Here is a 17,126-nt window from a genome sequence, read left to right as displayed (position 1 = left end):
TGAAAAAGCACAAAGAATTTGAAGTCATAAAGAGATGAATAGGCAGATACAGATTCTAAGTTTGTCAATCATCTCTATCATAAAATCATTATACCAAGTCATGCCTAATCAAGATAAAGAAATCCAACAATCACAAGCAGCTATAAGACTAAGGTGAAATCCGCTACATGAAATTGAAACTCCGATGTCCTCCATTATGCCTGATATATGCATACCATTTTACCAACACATAACTCAGAATTTCTACCTACCCAATGTAACCCTAAGTTCAAAGATATAGGAGTAAATTGACCAAACATTCCCTTTGAAAATACCCTGAACATGCTGATTTTCCTCTTGTTCGAGGAACATCATGAGATAATATTTACAAGAATGAAACCAAACAGGAACATAGGCCCACTGGATAAGTTTTGAAGTAAATAAAACAAAATAATTGACATTGGCCAAACATTCACTTTACAGATTCCCTAGACATGTCATTTTTCCTCTCATTTGAGGCAATATCCTGAGATATATTTACAAGAATGAAGCTAGACAGTTAGTTACATAGGCCAACTGGATTAAATTATTGCTGCTTCATATTATCAGGCCAAAGCAGAAGCTTTGCAGATTGGACACAAGTTCTTCATTGATAACCATTTCCTAATACATCCCACATGGAAGTCATGGTTGCAAGTTTTCAACGTTCCAACTTCGTCCATGTTCTTGTACTCTTCCTGTAAAACCACGGTTATAAACACTTGCAGAAATCACAATCATTCAATTCCTGTGACAAAACAATAAGCCTTAACAGACCCAACAGAGTTTGGCTGTAAAGAAGATGAACACGAGTGTCTCAGCCAAACCCATTATAATAGGGGTTGCCATTCGATGAAATAAGACTCAGCATCCCGTGAGCACAAAATTTTTAACTCCTAGCTCAAGAAATTGACTTTTAAGGATGTTTAGCTACTAACCAGGCAGATTACACATCTTCCCTCATCTTGGAGTTGGTCTGATGAACAATATATTGATTCTGTCAAAGACTTGGAGATCATATCTTCAGACAAGCCTGTGCTAACATTTCCAATTCTTTCCCCTAGCGCAAGTAGTTCCTACTCTTGACAATAATTGACATTAATTTAAGTGTTCTCAGTAACAAAGACAGGGTAACTAGGAGAGGGAATTGGAAAATAACCTCATAGCTCATATTGTCAATGTCCAGCCTCATGTCCCTATGCTGATCAAGCAAATTCCTGGACCCATATAATGCTGAACGATCCACAATCATAAGACCCTGCAAGGACATCAAAGATATCGGCAACAACCAACAGGCACATGGGAGCTCCAAGTCATCGATTCCATATTCAAGAAACAACTTAGGCTTATGCAAGTAATCCTATCGCCAACTATCCCAAGATCTAAATCTTCCTAATATTCTGAACCATTCATGAAACCTCATCAACTATCACTAAAATATTTATAGTTCTAACATAAATAAAATTTTTACAGCAGCTAGAAAATGGAGCTAGACAGAGATGTAGAATAAGGATATAACCAAACACACACACACACGTCCACTGAAAAGGAAGAATAAATTTTATGGAATTTGCCAGATCCTAAGGGAAAAACTTCTTTCCCAAGTTAAAATGTTGCCACAATGTCCATGACCCATTGATATTTCATTTTCTACATGTTTTTGAGGTGCAACAGTTGGCTTTAGATGTTTATAGGAAACCAACAAAAAGTTCATAATTCCACTAGTTCTAAATGTTATTTTTCAACTGGTTTTAATCATTATGATGGGAAAGGAAAATCTAAATCCTGGAAGAGACAATTATAATATCATCCCCTAGGATGCAAAGTTTAGTCCGAGTATAGAGAAAGATTGCAAAAAAAAATGCAATTTTTAGAATGTTAACTCCAAAAAGGGAACTCCTTTCTTGCCCCTACTTCAGTATCCATCTTATCTCTTACTGATTTTTGCCTTTTGATGGTGCAACAGTAGGAGAACTTTAATTGCCAGGGGCAGAGATTCTTCACCAGGACTAGCACAGGAGGGCTTTTCAACATAGAAGAAATGGCTGATCCACCTTACCAAAAGAACTTATACAACTGCTGAAAAATCATTGCAAAAGCACTCTAATGGTGCACGGATAAAAATGGGATTCCAATTTTAACTAGTCTATCGTTGCACCTTTAAAATAGATGGCATACATTAATACTACCATTCCTTTTGGTTTCTTCTTTTTCTTTTCTTTTCCTCTCATTTCTATTGAGAGGTGCTGTTATGGCCAATACCTCTAGACCTCCAATTCATAAAATTTATAAGCATAGGACCAATAAAACCAAAACGGAATAGGCTTATTCCTATTCCAGTTTCTTATTCCTATTTTTGTCAGTTTTTCATTATGACTAAGAGTCCTTGTATTTTAGGGGACTTCAATTTTGTTACTAGTAGTGTCCTAGTAGGAGTCTTCTAGGAAGCGTTTGGTACAGGAGAAATTTTAAGATTCTTGAGAATATTTGGTTGGGAATCTATATTCCCATGTTTGGTATAACTTTTTTATAAAAAGAATCATGAGAAATAGGATTCCCGGTAATGATTTTTAAGCAATTTTCCCACAAAAAGATTTCCATGGGGGGGGTTGGGAATCCAAATTTCCCATGGACTTGGGAATGTTTTTAATAAAGAAAAAGACAAAAACACCCCTTATCCTTTTATAACTCCATACAAACATATTATATATATGTAATATATTTATATATTATATATTAAATATAAACATATATATTATAATATATTTATATTATTTATTATAAAATATTATATATATATTAAAGTAGATATTCATACAAACATATATATTATGTATATATATAATATATATACATAATGTATAAAAAATAATATTTTTTTGACTTTCTAAAGATTTTGTGGGTCCTAATATTTTATATAGTAGAAAGAATTTATTATTTTTAAACAAAAAATCAAATAAGGGTAATTTTAGAAAAAGAATATGAATTTCCAAGAATATTGCATTTAAACCAAACATAGGAATGTAAAATTCCTCGAAAAGAATACTCAACATTCCTGAGAATGTTTAAAACTAACCAAACATAGAATTACACAAATCCTGAAAATCTTTGATTCAAGAGCATTTCCAAGAATTATGAATTCCAGAAATTTAAAAACTTCTCCCGTACCAAACGCCCCCCTAGGGATTGCTCATAAATATTCTCTTGTAAGTGAATGAAGGTAATCTGAATAATAAATAACTTTTTTCCGCATACTTGTATGCAAGAGATCAAAGGGTTCACTCTAACGAGCCCTAACTTCAACATAGATCAGCAAGGACATAAGTCTTTGAAGGGATTAGCTGCAGATTTAGCTAATCGCCCATGGACTTGATCCATTAACAGGTGCATACCACTCTGCCTGCTGATATATTAGGTTAAGAAACAGCAAGCAAGAAAACAAAATCTGACTTCCTATTCTGTCGCTGAACTACTGTAATCACCAGTCCTCACCAAGGCTGCACAACATTGCTTGATTGGTGTTAACCACTGAAGAAAAATAATGCATGCTAACAACGCTTAATTACTCATTCATATCCAGAAGATTATGATAGCAGACTTTGTAAAAATGTGGCACTCTAATGGTAAAAAAAAATGTGATTGCAATGAATGTAGAGAAGCTAGCCCCTCTACAAATTTCCTCAGAAAAAGATGCATACCTCAGGTGTCAGTCGATCACGGAAACTAGCCTCATCAGGAAGCAGCCGGTACCTATCACTTGATATCCTTGTTCGTCCACTACGGTCGCCATTACGCCATCCTATGCTGGACAAAGGCCTTGGTTGTCTAGATGAAAAATTTTCTGCGACTAGCTGTAACCCTTCATCTGAAGTTGATGAATGCCCCATGTGCAAATTGCTTGAGGAAGCTCCTCTAAGAATTGGAGCAGATCTTTGTGAATAACTGCTTCTAACTCCTCGCACAGATGGGTTTGATGTACCTTGCACATTTTGAGGCATCGGAGTTCTACTTGAAATGACATCATCATGGTATCCACCAACATCAGCAGAAGCATTAGTGCTACTGCTTCCTGTTATGTAGTAGTTTGCCTCATGACTGAAAACATTAGCATCTGCAATTTGCCAAAAAGAACTTTGAGAAACAATGGCAAAGGTAAAGAATGCCACAAATATGGACAAATAACAAACCTGGATGCAAAATCCTTCCATGAGCAGCAGGAGATGGGTGAATATGGCTCCAGTCCCTCATTGGAGCATTAGAAGTCTGAGCAAGTAGATCCATAGGACCAGAATGATCAACATGATTGCCATTTGTGTACGAATGGTGCGATGGTGTGCTTGGTAAATGGGTCCTAGCTTGGTTGGATTCCATATCAACTGCAGCTCTGCTTCTAACATTTCTCAGAGTAGGATCACTTCCAATTGAGAGGCTGCTGCTCCTATTATGACTAGAGCCAATAACAGGATAATCCCAAGTTGTATGGTGAGAATCTGTATTTGGCTTCTCTTGCCATATGTCAGATGGAATGGGGAGATCAGAAGAACTTCCAGCATTATAGTATCTACTGGAACTGCCTCTCTCACAGACTGCAGGAACGCTGGGGCTTTTCCGCTTGTATGGCCCTCTTCCATTGCCCAATGTAGCGTCATCAAAACCACCATCAACCCCAGGAAATGTTTGGCCTCCAAAATTTGATGAAGAGGCAGGGTGAGCATAATTTTCGGGGGCCATAGAGAAGCTTCCAGCAGCAGATGGATGCAAGAAAGGATCGCGAGAAGGCCCTGAAGCATCAGTCTGGTAGCATGGCATCTCATTGCTGTGACTAGAGGAAGGAAACCCATTTGACCTAGGAACAGGATTCCAGTGAGGAGCATAATGCACACCATCTATTGACATATTTTCAACAGGATAACCAAGAGAACTGTTTTCAGCAGCACCAGCCCTAGCTGCCATAAGTAAAGAGAAAACAAAAATAGGAGATTTTGAGCATTAGTTGATATAGAGAGTTTTATAGGTGCAAATTACTATAAATTTATCACAGGCAGATCTTTGTCCCAATTATAAGGATCATTTTAAGTTCTTCAAGATATTAATCTGAGCACACTACAATAAAGCACTGCTCCACTTTTAAATAAAGTAAAAGTACTTCTTTCAGCACCTTGCTAGTATAGGAAAATTAATGGATAGCTCACCTACCAATGGAAGGTAGCAAACTAATGATTACCTTACAAATCTGTTAAACCTTTAGTGGAATAAAGCCATATCCTAGACTACAAAAATCTTGCTTGGACTGCAAGACCAAATTACTATGCAAAGTATTAGTGATGTAAAGTCAGATCCTACCCTACCAATCATATGCTTGAACTGTGAGGTCAAATTACTACAGAAAGTACCATGAGTTTATCTGCATACATGCACGGTTGTTTTCATTCTTTTGCATGCCATTTTGTAATATATGGTCTAAGATTAGAAGAATCCTTTAGTGTAGGAAAATTAATGGATAACTCACCTACCAATGGAAGGTAGCAACTAATGATTACCTTACAAATCTGTCAAACCTTTAGTGGAGTAAAGCCATATCCTACACTACAAAAATCTTGTTTGGACTGCAAGATCAAATTACTATGCAAGTATTAGTGATGTAAAGTCAGATCCTACACTACTAACCATATGCTTGAACTGTGAGGTCAAATTACTACAAAAGTGCCGTGAGTTTATCTGCATACATGCATGGATGTTTTTGTTAGAATAGTGTATAAATATTGTACTACATTAGTACACTTGTACTGCACGGTTACTTTCTGTATATAATTAACTCAACAGTATCAATAAAAACAACACAAATCATTCACCCATAGGGTTTTCCATGATATCAAAGCCAAAACCCTAGAGTCACGCTGTGTTTCTTTCTCTAGTGGCGTCCATACTCAATTTTCTCTCTCTTCCCTCACCTGTCCGGGCTTGTTCATCCACTTCTCGGTATCGTTTGAGAAATCCAACCATACCATTGTGCTTAGCAAGGTCCAATTGGCCTGACCTAAGAAGCTCGTTCCCAGAATCGCTGCCTCTTTCGCAGCTGGTGTCACAACATCCAACCCCAAATCCGGTGATGCTGACCTCTGATCTCACTTTTCGGTGGATGTTTCACAGCACCAACCACACCACAGGAACCAGATCTGGCTCATTCACCAGATCCAACGTCTTCGTCACAGCATTCACTAGATCCGGCGTCAGCGTCCCTCTTCCATCATTGACCAACATCCCTCTTTTGACATTGCCCAGATCAACCCTTTTCCATTGCTGACTGACATCCCCCTTCCGTCACTGACCCAGATCAAGAGGCTGCCCCAACAACTGTTCATCGGTCTGTTCGCCTTCCCTCTCTAAAGTCGAAGCGTTCCTGCTCCGATGACACTGCTGCAACCATTGATTTACAATTGTTGCTGCTCCAAGATACGTAGAACTGCCTTCCATCCAAATCATGTCCAGCACCAATTCCTCTATTGATTCAGGCTCCAAATCGGGTACCATTATTACTCCTCCAGCCATTACCTCTGAAAAACTGATTGGTAATTGTTGAATGAATCACGGGATTACACATGATTTGGAGAGAAAGATTGCAAGCAGCCTTTCCAAGAATATATTGGATTCTCTCCAAAGATTAGGAATGTGATCATAGTTTAAAATAGTTTCCTAAATCTGTAAAGTTGTATATATGGTTTCCTTGTTTATTGTGTAGCATATCTTTCCCTTCATAGAACTTTCCTATAGTGTATCCTCTTCCCTATTAATAGGGAATGTATCCTATTGTTCAATACACGATTTTGATTCTAAACTTCCTTTTTGCTCATCGATTTCTACATGGTATCAGAGCCAACCTAAGGAAGTCCTAAAATCATTTTTCCGGCCTTCATTGCCCCTGCTACGATCTTGTTCTTTTCGGCCTTCATTGCCCTGTTTGCTTCCTGTCCTTTCTTGATTAATTATCTTCCTATAGAATGTCGGAGATCATAGAAGCCACATCTCTCACGCCAACAAAAGAGATGATACCTATTGAATCTACGAATGGAGACCCATCTTCTGGTGAGTTGCCCAACATGCATCAATCATACTGATTGGATGGTCGCAACTACTTCCAATGGTCTCAATTGGTAAGGACCTTTTTGAAGGGAAGGGGGGAGATCTCCCACCTCACTGGACCAGCCCCTAAGTCCTCAAATTCTATGTTTGCTGCTTGGGACATTGAGGACTCCATATTAATGTCATGGTTGTGGAGTTCAATGCAGCCCGAGGTAAGTAAAAATTACATGTTTTTATCTACGACTAAGGATATATGGGAGACGGTACAAAGGACATATTCAAAGGTGCAAGATGCATCTGTTGTTTATGAGATTAAGACCAAGATTAATGGCACAAAACAAGGATCTATGAATGTGACAGAATATTATAACAAGATGAATGGTTTTTGGCTTGAATTGGATCACTACCAAGACATTAAAATGGTATGTAGTTAAGACACTATTATTCTAACCTTAATGCTAGAAAGAGATAGAATAGTAGAGTTTTTGGCTGGACTTAACCTTGAATTTGATCAAGTTAGAGCACAGATCCTTAGCCGAGAAAAACGGCCATATTTGAATGAGGTCTACTTTATAGTTTGGAGTGAAGAACATAGAAGGGTTGCCATGTTTAGTGATAATCATATGAAAGGTTCTGCTATGGTTTCTAATAGAATGCAGGGAACATGGTCATAATCGTCTCAAGCCAAGGAGCAATTCTCTTCAAAACAGAATAAGGAAGGCGTGTGGTGATCTTATTGCAAGAAACCTAGACACACATGCGAGACATGCTTCAAATTAGATGGAAAAGAAGTAGTCTTAAGCAAGATGGGAGGAGGATTCAAGGGTTTGCAGGCCAAACAGTCCATGGAAGCTTATTTGACCACTAAAGAAGGAGAAGAAACTGCTGGAAAAGAAGAGGCTGCAAACATACCTGATTTAGGAGGACTAAACATTAAGGAGATCAGTAAGTTGAAATCTTTTTTGAAAACCATTCGCGGGGATTCATGCTCTCTAGCTCAAGCAGGTATGTGCTTCAATTTTGAGAATTTTATTGCCTTCAAAATACCTAAGAATGAGTTATGGATATTGGACTCTGGAGCTACTGATCATATGACTCCTAACCTAAATTTTTTTGAAACATATGAAACCTTGAATTGCTCCAGAAACATTACAGCTGCCAATGGCCAGTTTGCTCCTATTGTTGGGCATGACAAAGTGAGCCTCACTCATGTTTTTAAAGTGTAGCATGTTCTTTATGTTCCTAGACTTTCTATCAATCTTCTTTTAGTCTGTAAATTAACACAAGACCTCAATTGCAGCGTAATCTTTTCACCCTATGACTGTGTGTTTCAGGATCTAGCCATGGGGAGGACGATTGGTGTTGCTAGAGCACACCAGGGACTATACTACTTGCAGCAACAACAGATGATTTCCCTGCAGGAGATCAACCTATCCTAACCCATGTTTCCACATCAAATTCTACAAAAGAGGATGTATGGCTTCACCATCTTAGATTTCCTTTTTCTCTATTGAAATCTATGTTTCCTAAACTCTTTCATGATCTTAATATTAGTGATTTTCACTGTGATGTGTGTGAAAGTGTCCAAAGATCATAGAGTTCCTTATGCTGTCAGTAATAAATTGTCCTTGTTTCTTTTTTCATTGGTGCATTCTGATATATGGGGACCCTAAAAAATTCCTAATTGTTCAGGAGCAAAATGGTTTGTTTCTTTTATTGATGATTACACTAGAATGACCTGGGTTTACCTATTAAAAGAGAAGGCAACCCTTAGTAGTGTCTTACAGTCTTTTTACATGATGATTTTCACCCAATTTGGGGTATCAATTCAAAAATTCCGAACTAACAATGCCCGAGACTACTTTAATCAAATTCTCAACCATTTTTTCCCAAAAAAAGGAATTCTCCATGAATTCTCTTGTGTTGACACCCCCCCAACAAAATAGGATTGCTGAGAAAAAAATGAGGCATCTTCTCAATGTGACTCGAGCTCTTTTGCATAAGAGTTATGTCCTTAAGACCTTTTAGGGTGAGGCTATGCTAACTGCTACCCATTTGATTAATCAAGTCCCCTAGTGCTTGGAAATCTTAGTCTCATCACTGTCTTGCTACTCATTTTCCAGCTCTCTCTCTTCATTCTCCTCTCCCACTTAAGGTTTTTGGGTGTGTGGCCTTTGTGCATGTGTCTAAACAACTTCGGGACAAATTTGACCCGAGGGCTCTTTGTTGTGTCTTTCTTGGTTATTCTTCTACTCAAAAGGGCTATAAATGTTACTATCCTCCCACTCGAAAGTTTGTTATCTCTAAAGATGTTACCTTTGTGGAAAAACAAGCCTTCTTTCATCCTTGTGTTTCTGGTCACCAGGGGGAGAGTCTAGATGGTACCCAGGTCTTGACAAGTTTGGAATCAGTGTTTGTGTTTCTGGTCACTAGGGGGAGAGTCTAGATGGTGCCCAAGTCTTGCCAAGTTTGGAATCAGTGTTTCAGCCATCATCCACTCAATCCTATGACCCCCGGTCCACAATTTCTCTTCCCACTGACACTGAGTCTTCTCTTCCCACTAATTCTTTGTCTCCCTACCTCTCTTACTCCATATCCAACTCAGGTAACATCTCAAGAGTTACTCCCTTCTATCCCAGGTTCTCCTGCAAGGTTCAAAGGGTCAGCCTACATGTATAAAAGGAAGAATCAGCCTACTCAATGTGCTCAGCAAGAACCAATTTCCTCCCCATAGTCAGGTATGGAATTCTCTCAGTCCATTGAACCTTTGTCTACTACTGATTACACTAATTTGGACCTGCCTATTGCCATTTGAAAGGGAGTTAGGAGCTATACTAAACACCCTATAGCCAATTTCATTTCCTACCATCGTTTGTCTCCTAAGCATAAGTGTTTTATCTCTTCCCTTGACTCTATAGCTATTCCTAAGACTATGGAGGAGGCATTACATTATTAGAATTGGGTGCATGCTATGCAAGAGGAAATGAGGGCCCTAGAGAAAAATCAGACATGGGACATGGTGCCTAAGCCAAAAGGGGTGCAGCCTGTGCGTTGTTGATGGGTATTTAATGTTAAGTATAATGCAGATGACACTTTGGAGAGATATAAAGCTAGATTGGTTACCAAATGATATACGCAAACATATGGTATTGATTATTTAGAAACTTTTGTACCAGTAGCAAAAATGAACACTATAAGAATCCTTCTATCCTTAGCCAGTTGTTATGGTTGGCAATTGATACAATTAGATGTTAAAAGTGCTTTCTTACATGGTGATCTAGAAGAAGAAGTCTTTATGGAACCACCTCCAGGTTTTAATAATGGTGTTGCAAGGTAGATTTGCAAGCTAAGGAAAGCTCTTTATGGACTGAAACAATCTCCAAGGGGGCTTGGTTAGACAAATTTTCAAAGGCTATGAAGTCCATGGGGTATTGGCAAAGTAGGGGAGACCATACCCTCTTTATCAAACACTCAAAGAAAGGTAGTCTAACAGCTTTATTGGTGTATGTGGATGATATCACTGTTACAGGGGATGATATTGAGGAGCAACAAGAACTAAAAAAGGATCTAGCTCATGAATTTGACATCAAGGATCTTGGTAAGCTTAGGTACTCCTTGGGGATAGAAGTGGCCTACTCTAAGGATGGCATTTTTCTCTCCTAAAAAAAATATACCATGGAATTGCTAGAGGAAACAGGGATGCTTGGTGGCAGGACAGCATGCACTCCTTTAGAGCCTAATCTAAAGCTGGGAGATTCTAATAGCCCAATTGTGGAGAAAGGAAGGTATCAAAGATTAGTGGGACGTCTGATTTACTTATCTCACACTAGGCCTGACATTGCATTTGTTGTTATCTTGGTGAGACAGTTCATGCATAATCCCACTGAAGAGCATATGCAAGTAGTGAGAAGAATAATATGCTATCTTAAGACAACTCCCAGAAAAGGCTTGCTATTCAAACCAGGAAAGGAAATGGAAGTAGTAGGATATACAGATGCTGATTATGGGGGCTCATTGGTGGATAGGAGGTCAACTACAGGATACTGTGTCTTTCTAACCTAGTGTCTTGGAGAAGTAGAAAACAAAATGTGGTGGCTCGGTCTAGTGCGGAGGCTGAGTTTAGAGCAATGGCTCTCGGTCTATGTGAGCTACTATGGCTAGGGATAGTGTTGGAAGATATGAAAATTCCTAGCAATGGACCTATGAAGCTGTGTTGTGACAATCAATCCGCTATCAACATTGCACACAACCCAGTGCAACATGATAGAACCAAACATATTGAGATTGATCGTCATTTTATTAAAAAGAAGTTGAAATCCAAGGAGGTATGCATGCCCTTTGTTACTTCAGCAAATCAGATTGCAGATGTGTTAACAAAAAGCCTACCTATTAAGAGATTTGAAGAGCTTATAAGCAAACTAGGAATGATAGATATTCATTCACCAGTTTGAGGGGGAGTGTTGAATGAATCATGGGATTACACATGATTTGGAGAGAAAGATTGCAAGCAGCCTTTCCGAGAATATATTGGATTCTCTCCAAAGATTAGGAATGTGATCATAGTTTAAATAGTTTCCTAAATCTGTAAAGTTGTATATATGGTTTCCTTATTTATTGTGTAGCATATCTTTCCTTTCATAGAACTTTCCTATAGTGTATCCTCTTCCCTATTAATAGGGAATGTATCCTATTGTTCAATACACGATTTTGATTCTAAACTTCCTTTCTGCTCATCGATTTCTACAGTAGTGCCAACTATACATCTTGGGCAGCATCTATTGAATTATGGTTTTTGGGTCAAGGATATGAGGATCATTTGACTACAAAGGTAGATGATATTCCTACAGCTGAACGAGTTACTACTAGGAGGAAAGTTGATGCTCTCCTTTGCAATTTACTATGGCAATCTATTGATCCTAAACTTTATGTTATTTATAAAGCTTATAGGACTTGCTATCAATTATGGAACAAAGTAAAAACTCTTTACACTAATGATATCCAACGACACTATAATGTTTTGTTCAACATGGTTCACTTAAAGCAGCACGATCTCAAACATGTTTGAGTTTATTGCCAGACTTGAATCACTTAAAGAGGAGTTTAATTCTCCCATGCCCGTTGGGACTGAGGAGGAATTTAATGTCGAGGAATAGATACAACATAGAGACAAGTTCTTTATGGTACTGGGGTTGACAAGCCTTAGATTTGAACTCTCTTCAATTCAAGATCAAAACCTATTAGTCCCACCGTTCCCTCTCCAAAGGATGTTTTTGCTAGACTACTTCGTGTCTCTTCTCTGATCACAATGCTAGAGAGCCTTTCCATAGACTCTTCAGTTTTGGCCTCCCATACTAGTATTAAAGGAGATAAAGGAGGACAACAAAGTGGTAATTCAAATAGAGAAAACTGCCCCAAATGCAATTATTGTCACTGATGGGGTCACACCAAAGAGAATCGTCATAAATTACATAGTCGACCTCCTCGTGTTACTAATGTGGTTCAGGCTGTTAATTCTGACCATCGATCTGAAGCATCAAAGGGTCAGTCATCGCTGTCTCTTCTCCTAACTGGAGCTAATTATGAGGAATACCTCGAGTATCAAGCCACTAAGCAATCCACATCCTCTATTGCTTTGATAGCTTACATTGGTAATTCTATTGCTTGCTTCACTCAATCCTCCTCACTTGGCCCTTGGGTTCTCGATTCTGGTGTATTTGACCATATCTTTGGTAATCAACGTCTTTTCTCACATATTAATCATTCCACGTCTTCCTTGTGTCACTCTTGCCAATGGCTCTAAAGCAGTTGCCAAGGGCATTGGTCAAGCTCAACCCCTTCCTTCATTCACTCTAGATTCTGTTCTTTATATTCCTAGATGTCCTTTTAACCTTGTTTCAGTTAGTAAACTAACCCATGCTCTTAATTGTTCTATTACCATTGTTGATAATTCTTTTCTTGTGCAAGACCGAGATACGGGACGGATGATTGGTATAAGGCGTAAGTCACAAGGCCTTTATCATCTTTCCATGCCTCCATCACCAGTTGCCTACACTTCTTCTGAGTCTCTAGCCCTTATCTTCAATTGCTTGGGGCATCCTAGCCTTTCCAAACTCCAGAAGATGGTTCCAGGTTTTTCTAGTTTGCCTTCTTTAAATTGTGAGCTGTGCCAACTTGGTAAACATTGTCATACTTCGTTTCCCAAGCATGTCAATAATTGGGCTACGTCCCTCTTTGAATTGGTTCATACCGATGTTTGGGGTCTTAGTCATGTCCTTTATGTTTTAGGATTTCAATATTTTGTAACCTTCATTGATGACTATTCTCGATGCACTTAGTTATTTTTAATGAAAAATCATTCTAAGTTATTCTTTGTTTTTCAAGCTTTTTGTGCTGAAATTCAGACCCAATTTAAAAGCTTCTATATGTGTGTTGCGCAATGATAATGCTCGTAAATATTTTTTTTGCTCTTTTCACTACATTTATGTCTTCTCAGGATATTCTTCATCAATCTTCTTATGCTCTCACACCAACAAAATGGAGCTACGGAGCATAAAAATTGTTATCTCATTGAAACCACCCGCACTCTTTTGCCCCATAATTATGTCCCTTCTCGTTCTTGGGCTGATACGGTTCTTACTGATTTATTTGATTAACTGGATGCCTTCATCTATCTTGGAGCACAAAACTCCACATTCCATTTTATTCCCTACTCAGACCCCCTATTTTCTTCACCTTCATGTCTTTGGTTGCACTTGTTTCGTTCATTATCTGGCCCTTGGGCAAGACACACTTTATGCTAAGTCCATTAAGTGCATATTCTTAGGTTTCTCTCACCTTCAGAAATGGTATAGGTGTTATTCTCCCAACACTCAGCACTACTTCATCTCTGCCAACATTACATTCAGAAAGTTTTCTCCTTCTTCACCTCCCCTAGTACTAAGGGCACTACCATTTCTGAAGTTCCTCCTATTCCTTATCTTGGTCCTCCCCTATAGGTCTATCATTGTCGTTCACATCCTAACCCTCCTGTAGGTATTGTTGATGTTCCAAATGGCTCACCCCCTACTCTAGCATCTTCACCTACCACGAACCTACCACTACTTGACCCTTAGCCCGATATTGTTAGGAAAGGTAATCGTTCTACACGCAATCCTCATCCCATTTACACTTTCCTTAGTTATCATCGTTTAGCTTCGCCCTATTATGCATTTGTGTCTACTTTATCCTCTATGTCTATTCCTAAAACCACCTCCTAAAACCACCTGGGAGGCACTTTCCATTCCACCCTTGTATCTATTACACATTTGGATAAAATGATCACCTTAAAGCTCATCTAAGGGCTACACTCAGATTTATGGATTGGATTATGGCAACACTTTCTCTCTTGTGGCCAAGATTGTTTCTATTTGGTTGTTTCTTCCCATGGCTCCTATGCGTCATTGGTCTCTCTATCAACTGGACATCAAAAATGTTTTTCTTCATGGCGATCTTCAAGAGGAGGTCCATATGGAGCAATTGCCAGGCTTTGTTGCTCAGGGGGAGTTTGGTTTGGTATGTCAACTCCGCTGCTCCCTTTATGAATTGAAACAATCTCCACAAGTTTGGTTTGGACAATTTAGTGCCGTTGTACAAGAGTTTGGCATGATTCGCAGTGAGGTAGACCATTATGTTTTCTTTCATCATTCATCACATGGAAAATGCATCTATCTTGTTGTGTGTGTAGACGATATCGTCATCACCGGAAGTTATCAGGATGGAATTCTGCAATTAAATCAGCATCTCTTTAATCATTTCCAAACTAAAGATTTGGGCAAACTTCAGTATTTTCTTGGTATTGAGGTAGTTTAATCTAAAAATGGTGTTGTCATCTTCCAAGATAGGGGGAGCCTTTGGAAAATCCTTGAAGATACCGAAGACTTGCTGAAAAGCTAAACTATCTCACCATTACTCGGCCAAACATTTATTTCGTTGTGAGTGTAGTTAGCCAATTCCTACAGTTTCCATGTGACAGTCATTGGAATGTTGTGATTCTTATCCTTAGATATATCAAAGGAGCATCAGGGCAAGGATTGTTGTATGAAGACAAGGGGCATACTCAGGTGATTGGTTATTTTGATGTAGACTAGGAAAGGTCTCCTTCAAACAGACATTCTCCTTCAAGGTATTGTATTCTCATTGATGGCAATTTGGTATCTTGAAAAAGTAAGAAGCAAGATGATGTTGTCAAGTCAAGTGCAAAAGCTAAATATAGTGCTATGGCTCTGGCAACGTGTAAACTTATATGGTTGAGACAATTACTTCAAGAATTACAGTTTAGAGAGGTGGTGCAAATGAAGTTAATTTGTGATAATCAAGCAACGTTGCATATAACCTCTAATATAGTTTTTCATGAGTGACGCAGTGTAGGAAGCAATTTGAACCAGTTTCACATTAAAATTGAAGACGAAATCGAATTTAAGAGAAGAATTATGATATTATTCAAAAACTACTCTCTAATATGTAGAGCAAGAATATTTATAGGTTAATCCTAAGCTTTAATTCACAAGAAGAAAAAGAATTCCTAGTTGAATCAGGAAGAGAAAAAAAGAAGTCAAATCCTAATTAAAGTAGAAAACTAAAAGGGCTCATCAAGCTTCTTTTGGACTCTTTCAGGCTGGATGTTCCACGTCACGTCATGAGCCCTTTCAGTTTTCTACTTCAATTGGGATTTCAATTTTCTACTGCAATTAGGATTTCAGTTTTAGACTTTTAGTTTTCTACTTTAATTAGGGTTTGACTTTTGTTTTCTCTCCCTGATTCAACTAGGAATTCCTTTTCTTGGTAAATTAAGGTTTAGAATTAACCTATAAATATTCTTGTTCTAAGTATTAGAGAGCAGCTTTTGAATAATATCATATTTCTTCTCTTAAATTTGATTTCGTCTTCAGTTTCTACATGAAACTAGTTCAAATTATTTTTAGTTTCAACATGAAACTAGTTCAAATTGCTTCCTACGCTGCATCATTAGGCTCCTTTCAGACTCTTTCAGGCTTGATGTTCCATGTCAGAGAGGACCAAACACCTTGAAATCAATTGTCACTTTATATGAGAGAAGATTTTGTCCAGATGTATTGCTACTATTTTTGTCAACTCAGCTGGCCAACTAGTAAATATCTTTACTAAGTTTCTCACAGGTTCTCGCATTGGTTTCATTTGTAACAAGTTTGGTGTATATGACCTATATGCCCCAGCTTGAGGGGAGTGTTAGAATAGTGAATATATATTGTACTTTACACTTGTACTACATATACTACCCTTGTACTAAACGGTTACTTCTTATATATAATTGACTCAGCAGTATCAATAAAAACAACACAAATCATTCACTCATAGGGTTTTTCAGTTTTCATTCTTTTGCATGCCATTGTGTAATTATATGGTCTAAGATTGGAATAATCCTTTAGTGTGACACAATTGATATATGTGACAGTATCAAAATTAAAAAATCAATACCTAAATGCCTGTAAGATTGCTCTGCATGGATATGATTCCAGCTCTGGTCATCATCAGTTTCAAACATTTGTGCTGTGTTGAATATATGTCTATGCCCCATATTGCACCACCTTAAATTTCAGAAGTGCTGCGTTATAGGGCTACTGGAGATGAGAAAGCAGCAGCCTGCACATGAAAATAATGTCAGAAATTGAAGTCATTCCAGCCAAAATACCTCAAAAAATGAATGTGTGCTTTCACGATATAACAAAACAAAGGCCTCAATTTCTGTTGCGAAAAGAAATATTTCATCTCACTGAAATTTATGGATACAAATATACAAAAAACATATATTCACATACATTATCCTGTATGTAGAAAGGCACAAAATTAAGCTAAGCAAAATTTAAAGAACCTAAAAATATACTTGAAAACATGTTTAAAAACAAATTTACAACTCATTAAATGCATCAATTCACTCAATACTATTCTCCAAAGTAACATATTCCACACATTCACAAGCTGTCCAATGGTCAAACTTGAACAACATTAGAACA

The 17,126-nt window shown here is 38.0% G+C and overlaps 1 protein-coding gene across 10 annotated transcripts in view; it reads right to left on the bottom strand.

Annotated features, from left to right (window-relative positions):
* Positions 1–400: 400 nt before the first annotated feature.
* LOC127787810 (probable E3 ubiquitin-protein ligase ZFP1) overlaps positions 401–17,126 on the bottom strand; it is a 40,370-nt gene continuing 23,644 nt past the window's right edge. For all 10 annotated transcript variants that reach the window (XM_052315823.1, XM_052315820.1, XM_052315826.1 and 7 more), the window contains 6 exons: positions 16,591–16,755; positions 4,206–4,964; positions 3,717–4,129; positions 1,178–1,276; positions 957–1,094; positions 401–716 (listed from right to left, as the gene is read on the bottom strand). In XM_052315823.1, the coding sequence (XP_052171783.1) occupies positions 585–716; positions 957–1,094; positions 1,178–1,276; positions 3,717–4,129; positions 4,206–4,964; positions 16,591–16,690 (1,641 nt within the window). In that variant the 5' untranslated portion in view covers positions 16,691–16,755 and the 3' untranslated portion in view covers positions 401–584. The remainder of the gene's footprint in view (positions 717–956; positions 1,095–1,177; positions 1,277–3,716; positions 4,130–4,205; positions 4,965–16,590; positions 16,756–17,126) is intronic.

This window comes from Diospyros lotus, chromosome 13, assembly GCF_014633365.1.
Source record: "Diospyros lotus cultivar Yz01 chromosome 13, ASM1463336v1, whole genome shotgun sequence".
In the NCBI taxonomy this organism is placed as follows: Eukaryota; Viridiplantae; Streptophyta; class Magnoliopsida; order Ericales; family Ebenaceae; genus Diospyros; species Diospyros lotus.
This window is presented reverse-complemented; position numbering and strand designations above follow the sequence as displayed.